Below are 9,982 nucleotides of genomic sequence, written 5' to 3' on the forward strand. Positions count from 1 at the left end.
AAAATGTTTATCAGTTTGAACATCAAATATGTTGTCTTTGTAGCATATTCAACTGAATATGGGTTGAAAGTGATTTGCAAATCATTGTATTCCGTTTATATTTACATCTAACACAATTTCCCAACTCATATGGAAACGGGGTTTGTACTAGTAAAAGTTTAAATCAATCCATCAAAAGTTTTTTTTGATAACATTAAAAATCAGCTACATCCATCCATTTTCTTGTCCACTTATTCTCACTAGGACCACATGCAGGTAAACTGGAGCCTATCCCAACTGACTTTGTGCGATCTAGTTCACATAGCTAGTAATGAAATAATGCCAGTTTATTGAAATGCTATTTTTAAATGTGTAATGACGAAAATGTTGACAAACTATGAAGACTATAAAGAGCAATTGTTAAGGTAGACATCATTGTTAGATTCGTATTAACTGAGGAATGGGAACTATTAGTACGGAGGCCACTACTTAAGGAAATACGGTAATGCTTTTTAGTTTTTTTTCCCAACTTGACTTTAAATTTTCTTGTAGCTGTCAAAGACATTGTTCAAAGGTAATAAAACAGGGAATAAAGGCACTGACTGGTTGGGGTAAAACCCAGAAGTTATAACATTTACTGTACTGCTAACACGGGGGTCAGCAACTTGCGGCTCTAGAGCCACATACGGCTCTTTAGCTCCGTCCTCGTGGCTCTCTGGAGCTTTTCCAAAAATGTATAAAAATGGAAAAAGATGGGAGAATAATATATATTTTTGCTTTAATAGGGTTTCTGTAGGAGGAAAAACATGACACAAACTTCCTAACTGTTAGAAATCCCACTGTTTATACTAAACATTTTTCACTGATGAGAGTATTTGGTGACCGCCATTTAGTCCTACTAAATTTGGTGGTACTTGAACTCACCGTTTTTTTTTTTTACACCGATGCTGCCGCAGAAAGACGTGTTTTATGCCACTCCTTCTTTGTCTCTTTTTTGTCCACCAAATGTTTGATGCTGTGCGTGAATGCCCAAATGTGAGCTTTGTTGATGTTATTGACTTGTGTGGAGTGCTTATCAAGCATATTTGGTCATTGCATGACTGCAAGCTAATCAATGCTAACAGCTATTTAGGTTAGCTGTAAGTACATAATGCATCATTATGCCTTGTTTGCAGGTATATTTGAGCTCATTTAATTTCCTTTACTTATGTCATCTGTGTATCAAATTTATATTTGCATTTCTCATTACATATTGTATGTATTATTAGCTGCATTTCTGATAGTTGTTTGTGCGCCATGCTGTTCCAGACCACAGCAAACGTTACCCAGCTTGCAAAGATTGTGTTAAATCCATGAGAAAAAGACTGGCACGTCATTTTCTTAAACTTCGACACACACAGTGGTCTAGTGGTTAGAATGTCCGCCCTGAGATCGGTAGGTTGTGAGTTCAAACCCCGGCCGAGTCATACCAAAGACTATAAAAAATGGGACCCATTACCTCCCTGCTTGGCACTCAGCATCAAGGGTTGGAATTGGGGGTTAAATTACCAGAAATGATTCCCGGGCGCGGCACCGCTGCTGCCCATTGCTCCCCTCACCTCCCAGGGGGTGATCAAGGGGATGGGTCAAATGCGGAAGACATATTTCACTTACAGTATTTCCTTCAGGGTTACGGGAGGGCGCTGGAGCCTATCTCAGCTACAATCGGGCAGAAGGCAGTATACACTTTGATCACATTTTGGAATATGAATTAATCATGATAAATTGCAGGTGATTACTTGTTTGCATAATTAAAATTTGCGCCAGAAAAGAGCCAAATATTTGTACGCAAATACCATTTTATTGTCATAGTGTCATCTATTTACATTGTACTTGAATGTATGTCATTTATTAAGCCAAAACTTGGTAAGTTTTATCTTAAGATTTTTCAGGCCGTATTTTGGAGTGAAATTTGCCAGCAAGCACACCCTTCTGAGTACGTATACTGTACATTGATCTGACCACTGACTGACTGTATAGTGGTTAAAGTAAAAGAGAGATGTACGGTCACGATAAATTGCTTGATTAATATTAGCGTGTGCATGATTAATGCGAACATTTATGTGATTAATCTAATGAGTTAATTCATTAATTTTGACAACCCTAATTTAAAGCCTTTATTTCTTGCAAATTTTATCATTGTGGCGTGAAGATAATGAAAACTTCAATTGTAGTTTATCAGAGAGTGAGAATCGTGTGACAAAGTTACAGTGTCACATCCTAATCAGCTAATTGACTCAAAAAGACTGCTGATTTGACAGATGTCCAGGAGACAGTTTTCTACGTGGTAAACCACAAAAGCTCAGCTGAAGAAGCTGGTTGTTGACAAGAGTGCTGTACCTTAGCATAGAGTGCACCAGCAGCAGGGATACCCACAGCCCTTGAGAGGTTTGTCAAGAAAAATCAGTTCAAAAAATTTAGAGGAACTTTCCAAAGTGTGAATCTGGAATCAGCACATCAAGGGCCACTAGACCAATAGTGATCTTGGACTGTTGCTCAACTAGACTACTGGTCTAAAGTCTTCTTTTCAGATGAAAGGAAATTAATCAGGTCATTTGGAAATCAAGGTTCCAAAGTTTGGAGAAAGAGTGAAGATGCACAGTCCAGTGTAAAGTTTCCAGGGTCAATGAGGATTTGGGCTGCAGGTGTTGGTCCACTGCAATTTCTAGTGTCCACAACTACTAGGACATTTGTGAGCATATTATGCCTTTTTCTGCTGCCAAGCTTTATGGCAATGCTGGAATCATTCCCAGCAGGGTCTGGGCACCTCATGTCCACACTGCCAGAGGTATCAAAAGCTGGTTTAATGGCCATGGTGTTACTGTGCTTTACCTGAACCCAGCAAACTAGGTGGGTATTGTCAAGACGAAAAAGAAAGACAGACCCAACAATGCAGATGAATCAAAGCCACCTTGGCTTCCCTTAAACCTGAGCAGATTGCCTCCATGCCACGCCAACATTGATGGAGTAATTCATTCGAAAGGAAAACCCAACCAAGTGTTGAGTGCACAGAAATAAACATGTTACCTTTGCTTAAAATATCCTTTTTTTACATCTCATTTAATATTGTAATTTTATTAAGTACTGAAGTATCAATCTATAAACCTTGATCTTCTAAATTGCAAGAAATAAAGGCTACAAAAATTTTACTCTGTTATGAATATACACTGAAATGACTGATATACTGTATATAATATGCTATTGAACCTTTTCATGCTATTTATTTTCTTTTAGATGTACCTGTATAAGCCTTAAAGCCCTATAGTTTCAAAGTGACTGCTTGAGCTGGTAAGATGAGTTTCAACTGAACTCTTCATCCCACTTTATCTCATTAGCTGGTGCAAGCTTAGACCCTCTCAGTAGACACAATGAAAGAGTATTCAGTATTTTCAACGTTCAAACATGTTGAGAACCCTCAACAGACACTTCATTAGTTGTACTCTATCCCATACTACAATACTACACTACCACTGTACTTTTTTGCCGCAATTAATTTATTGGATTGTTACAAGATGATGTATTTGAAAGGCGGTCATTGACATTGGAATAATAGAAACATTAGTTGCATTCTTTGCTGTATAAAAACACAAACCAGTAACTGGGCTTGCAATATAGACACAGTAAAGAACAGTTCACTAACATATTTTGGAGGATGCTGTGTTGCTTTCACAATAAAATACCTCAAGAAAGAAAAACCTTACCTTGAGCAGACATGAGCATCGTTGTAGCAAAAATGCAAAATATAAGTCCTTTCATATTTAGTGGGATACGTGTTCCTCTTGCTGGCACTATGAAGGCTGCAAAGGAGAGCAGAGACGAGATTCAAATTGGATTAGTCAGTGTTATGCCTCCGCTTTGGGATCAGCACTAATTAGGGGCTGTATACCTGAAAATGAGCAACAACTTGTCACGACAACATTGTTACGTGTTCACTTTAATACCAGAAGTGTCATTTGGCTGTTTCAACAGGTGACAGTTGGAATGGCACATTTTTTCAAGCTCTTAGTGAAGAAGAGGCTGATAATTGTCCCACCACAGGTGGTCAGTTGAAATGAACATTTTCATCACTCATAGTGCACAGTTTGTGTCTCCTTCTTGCATGTGTCCTGAGTCAGCGCTCAGCTTAGAGGCTTACATCCTACTGTCCGGCAACACACACACACACACACACACATACTCGGAGGTGGGGATTGGATTTAGTCATATGGACAATGCCGCATGAAAACTGCATTGCTTGGATTATGTAACCACCCCCCACACACACACGCACATGTTGAGAGTGTGTGTGTGGGGGGAATCACTGTTACTGTGTGCACAAAGGCAGTGAAATTGTCAAGTCGTTTTTTTTTCACAACTCGATTTTTTAGCTAGTGCCTTTAAACTTTATGTGAAGCGTATGCCACACCAAATGTTCTCCCTGGAAACGCTGGTAAACGTTTGGCGGCTTCTCAGTGAGAGGAATTGTAGCTTGTGATCGCAGTGTCGACCAACATTTTGTAGGAGTTCATACAAGAAAATGAATTGGGGGGAAAAAGTAGGTTATGGGTTATTTTACCAATAATATTTTTGGCCAATTACTAATTTGTTTTCAATCTTGCGGGGGTAAAAGTGAAAGAATCAATACGTATTTTCTCATATAGGAACCAGGGAGTATGTATAAACTCAACTGCAGAGAGCAGATGTTAATTGGTTGTGTTAACTTTTTTGTTTGTCAAAATTTATACTCTTAAATTCGATTAGATTTTTTTGGGGTTGTTATTGTCATTATTATAGGGCTGCAACAAACAATTATTTTAATAGTCGACTAGTCAGCGATTGTTTTTTTGATTAGTCGACTGGCCAATTATTTATTACTTATGATCTGCGTTTTGTCACGACGCGGATTCAAACCCGTGTCTCTCATGATTCTGAGTGTCACAATTCCTCCTCCGGCTGTTTGCCTGGACACGTCCTCGCTCGCGCTGGGCGCAGCAGGCCCACGCAGCGACATGGTTGCAGGAAATCACCCATCAGCGCACCTGGACCTGACGAGAGGGAGCGGCATAAAGAGACAGCGAAGCGAGGAGATCTTCGCCAGAACGTTGCCAATCTCACCAGTAAGCATCACGTCTGGCACCTATCCCTCGTTCCTTGCTGCCTTCCTTGTACTCTCTCATTCATGTCTTGATGTCTTTTGTGTCTTTCACAGTGTCTTCCGTGATCGTGTCTTACCCCTGAACCACCTCCCGGATTGTTGCTTGCCTTTGCCGATCCTTGACCACTGTTTGGACGTGGACATCGTTGTCTCTCTCCAGCTCCCAACTGCTTGCCTCCCTGCTGACTACCCCTCCGCTTTCTCCTTTGGATTCGACAAAAGAGACATCCAACACACATCGACAACACTCTCTGGTAAATTCCACATTGTTGATTCCACACATCGTCTACATTCACTCAGTAGTGCTAGCATACACATTCCACACATTCATCAAAGGTTTAAATAAACCTTCGAAAACGCGGTTCTGCTTTGGTGTCACCTCCTTCACTTTGCCTAGTACACAACACGTTTGAGTTTGACGTTGAGTCCTCGACTTGATTTTAAAGCCTACTACAGTAACAAAATAAACATAAATGACCGAGAAAATAAGATTTTACTTTGTTACCGAAAGAATATAATCACAGTGATAAATAAATCAACAGACTTATAGGGGCCCTATACTGCAAAACCAATTGGTATCTGCTGTTATGCACTTAAGACCTGCATTAGTCCCGGAAACGTTAACTCAAACCATGGAGGCATTGTAGAGATACTTATAAAGCAGTATTTTATTTATTTAATATACTAATGAAGGTTGTCATTCATCCAGGTCATTGTCATCTCAGGGCGTTCAATCGATCGCAACTGGACTGTTTGGTTTGTCTTGGAAGACGGTTCGCCGCTCATCTGAGTAGGCTTCATCGGTTTGTGCTCATAGACTTAGATTGGTCAGATCTAGTCCAACAGCTAGTGCCAAAACTCCAAAAAAACCAGGAGAGTGTGCCTGGGCAAGGATGGGAGAAAAACCACGAGCAATCCTAACTGTCGAAGCCAACGACAGTCGTTGAAGTGTAATTTCCCCTCGTCAGCATTGACGAATTGTGTGGCAGAACGATCGCTGTGGATCGACTACTACCAGTCTAAAATAGTCAGAATCCCCCGCATAAGTGTTCCATTCAGTTGTAAACAAATGGCACAAATGGCATTTTGGTCACCGTCTGTTTCTAACTCCTGTTATTTGTTGTAGGCTAAATTGCAGAGTCTTTTAGGAATGCTTGTAAGGACAGTGTTGTATGTAGGAGACAAGTGGTGTTGCTGTTCAGTGAAGGTTTTGCAACCTTAACATAGATGGTGTTGCATTGGACCTCTGCTGGGAATTTAAACTGCCGGTCTCTCCCAAATTCTTTAGATGACATAAGCTGATTTTCAATTAATCCCAGACAATTAGTAGCTTATCTTGATATTTTATTACCAAAGCTTTGGGAGACGGATCTAGATACAAACTTTCAATCGCATTGCCCAAATTGATCTAACTCTCTAACAAGAAGACACTACTTCTTGAATACGCAACCCGCTCCCACCCTCCCCAGATGGGAAATACAGGTCATTTGTTCAAGAAAAGATAAGATATCTAGGGAGTACTCCAACTTCCTACATTCCAAAGCTTCAAGGCTAACACACTGTTTACTTGCAGGCAAACAGAAAGAGAACAAATGGAAGAACACTAGCTGTTTTCAAATATGACTATGAATATAAAGAAATAACTCTAAAATATGGATATATGTAGATATCTATCTCCGTCAATCCCCCCTTCAGATCTTCAACAAAAGATCTCTAACACAAATACAAAACTTCTAAAGCACGCCCCACCTTAAACTTTTAGCAAGCTAGCAATAAAATAACAGCACATTTACATGGGAGATGGATGGAGTGAGTCCACGTCAATGTCGTCATGGTCAGCGAGGTAAACTAGCAATTCTCGACAGTCACCACTTTGCTTGACCCCCCTCAGAGACGTAGCAAACCCAGAAACAGGGTGGGGTTGACCTTCTACGGCTCTAACAATGATGCGGGTGCAAAGAGACCTAGCACAAGGGGCGATAAAGCAACGGCATGAGGCTATGATGGCCAAGAAGACTCTAATGGTGACCAGGACAGACTTAATTAGGTCAGTCCACTTGCCAAAGGTGCCTTGGAGCCAATCTTTGAAGGGGTCAGAGACACCGGAAACTTCAGTAAGTTCTTGAGACAGGGCTAGGAGGCCCTCTAAGGCCCTCTGGACCGAGCCATCCGGGGCGATATTGTTTGGAATGAAGGTACAGCATTGGTCACCAAACATTGCACACACACCTTCTTCCTTGGCTAGGATGCGGTCAAGGGCTATGCGATTCTGGACGGCCATGAGGGAGGTCGGGGCAAGTTGTTCAGCAAGTCCCTCAACAGCGCCACAAGTCAGGTTGGTCAGTCTTAACATATTATAAAAAACATAGTTAATGTGTTCTACATTTTTAGTAGCAGTCACAGGGAAATAGCACCAATGATAGGTAGGTTCTCGAAACCTGCACAGGATTCACACCACAATTTATGTTGTGAGGGGATCCCCCTTGGTTGCCCTATCGCATCAAAGTAAACACCATCAGGGTTTCTCATCAAATCAAAGGAGCCCATTACACTCCTCCTAGATAGAACATGGCGTCGTCGGCGGGAAGTTAAAGAGGCCGCTGAAAAAGGAATTCCAAGGGGTGTTAATTTGGTACCCACTAGGGTGAGTGGGGTCACTAGTCTAACCATAGCACAAAGCCCAACGGCTGACGTGGGGATTATAATGTACAATCTGTGTTCCCCACAAGACCAGAATAAGTCAGTCTGTGCCCAAGGGCCTATTTTGGAGCCATCTATCAGTGTGGTGCACCAGGAAGGGTCAATGTCACCCAATTTGTTGGGGGACAAAGAGGGTCCTGTGAATTGAAAACACGTGTAATTCATATTGTGGGCTAAAAGGGGAAGAAGTCGTGTGGAAATGTCAACAGGAGGGTACACACCAGCCAACAAATCACACCCTGCCGGCGTGGGTTCAGAAAACATGGAGATAAGACAGTTTGAGCCGTTTGTGTCAGTCAACTTAAAAGGTGGGGGGGTAAGTGTGGGGAAAGGGACGTCCAGCGGAACAAGCAACACAATCACCCATGTTTTGGCTTTTTGCCGTGCTAGTCATCCACCTGAGCCACAGGTTGCCTGCCCCCGCTCCTAGGGTTAAAGCTACCAGGTCTTCAGTGATGTCATTAGTATACACAGATGTAAGACGCCTTTGAAACGTCATCGAGGTGGAGTGGCACCTTAGGCGCTACAGAGGGGGCAGAGATAGTTAACGCCCTCTCAAGGACATTCATTTTGATGATCCCTTTAGAGTTTATACCAGTCTGGTCAACCCTCAGCACAACATCAAAGAGACTGGGCCAATTGGGCATGACACCCAGTCAATTGTGAGGGCGATGGGCTTTTGGGAACGATCAAAATTCCTCTAGAAGGCCATCCATTCCCGAATATTTTTCATATAAGAATAGGGGCCAGTGGGATTCCACTGTCCTGTGTAGTGGATTACCTGCTTCCACCAGGGGCACCACACCCTAGAGTATGTATTCTGCTTCCGACACCAATAGCTCAGGGTTGCGTCGTATCAAAGATAGACGTTACTACCACGGTAATAGCTACTATGTCCCTCGCAATCAATCACACTGCACAGGTCAAAAAGGTAAGTCTTGTTGTCCCCCTTGATCCAGTCTATTTCAAGTCCACCATATATTCTAAGACACTTGTCAGTCACTGTCGTCAGGAAGGAAGGACTGAGGCACAAGGACATTAGAACAAGCCCATGTACCAGTCTGTCAGGGAATACTGCTGGGTTTAACATCCTGCCTTTCGTCTATCAAAATCAGAGTAATTTAGGTAACGAAACGGGGATAAACATCAAACTTTTCACTTATTGTAACAACCCCAATAGTTATGCTGAACATTGAGTACATAGGTTGGTCTCAAATAAGGATATATGATAGCTTTGGCTATATGATACAGCAGTTGAGCAGGTCTGGTGGATCTACACGGCGGTAGATGGCAGCTCAACGGGGAGAGATCTCTCTCGGCGGCGTCTTCTGGGCTGTGAGACTATGTGTGTAAGTTCTGCTAGGGGGTCGAATGGGGCAGGTGATGTGGCGATGTTGGCAGTGGCATCTTCCAGTCGAAGGGCGTGAGACGTCCGTTCCACGACCTTGTAGAGACCGGTCCACCTGAACTCTGTCCACTTGTGCCTGATGACCTTGATCTTGACTCACTCTCAGCGGGCAGAAGGGAATCTGGAGTGGCTGGCTGTCATCCTCGAATCTGCACAGAGGAACTGGCACATAATTCTGAATTTCTTAATGTACCATTTTGGTTTTACGCTGATTCCTCCTTCCAGGGGGGGCGGCTGGACCTGGGAAGGGCTGATCTGTGTGCAATTCAATGGGTGAAAACCAGTTTTGTTCATGGACATTCGAATGGTCATTAAAGCCAATGGTAAAGCGTCAACCCACTTCAATTTGGTCTGTGCACAGATTTTAGCCAATTTTTTTTATTCTTGTTCATTCTCTCGACCTTATTCTGGGACTCAGGATGGTACACCGAACCCAACCTGTGTTCTAGTCCGAGAGCCTTTTCGACCAAGGCTAAGTGAGCATTTTTAAAATGGGTTCGGTTATCTGACCTAATCTTTTTGGGGTAACAATTTCGGGCTATTAGGTCATTAACAAGCCATTTAATTACTTATTTTGCATCCTCTTTTTAGGTTGTGGTTGCTTCCGGCCAACCACTGTAATTGCCAACGCAAGTCAGCAAGTACCTTTTCCCTTGTATCTGATTGATCATATCAATGAAATCACAAACTTTACATAGATGTTACCTCACCTCCTCCATATT

At 42.2% G+C, this 9,982-nt stretch overlaps 1 protein-coding gene across 1 annotated transcript in view; it reads right to left on the minus strand.

Moving 5' to 3' along the window:
- Positions 1-5,599, minus strand: part of LOC133561932 (protein Bouncer-like) — a 15,363-nt gene extending 9,764 nt beyond the window's left edge. The window contains exons 1-2 of the mRNA XM_061915639.1: positions 5,113-5,599; positions 3,720-5,042 (exon numbers count right to left, since the gene is read on the minus strand). Of these exons, the coding sequence (XP_061771623.1) occupies positions 3,720-3,774 (55 nt within the window). The 5' untranslated portion in view covers positions 3,775-5,042; positions 5,113-5,599. The remainder of the gene's footprint in view (positions 1-3,719; positions 5,043-5,112) is intronic.
- Between the last annotated feature and the right edge of the window lie 4,383 nt (positions 5,600-9,982).

This window comes from Nerophis ophidion, linkage group LG11 (assembly GCF_033978795.1).
Source record: "Nerophis ophidion isolate RoL-2023_Sa linkage group LG11, RoL_Noph_v1.0, whole genome shotgun sequence".
In the NCBI taxonomy this organism is placed as follows: Eukaryota; Metazoa; Chordata; class Actinopteri; order Syngnathiformes; family Syngnathidae; genus Nerophis; species Nerophis ophidion.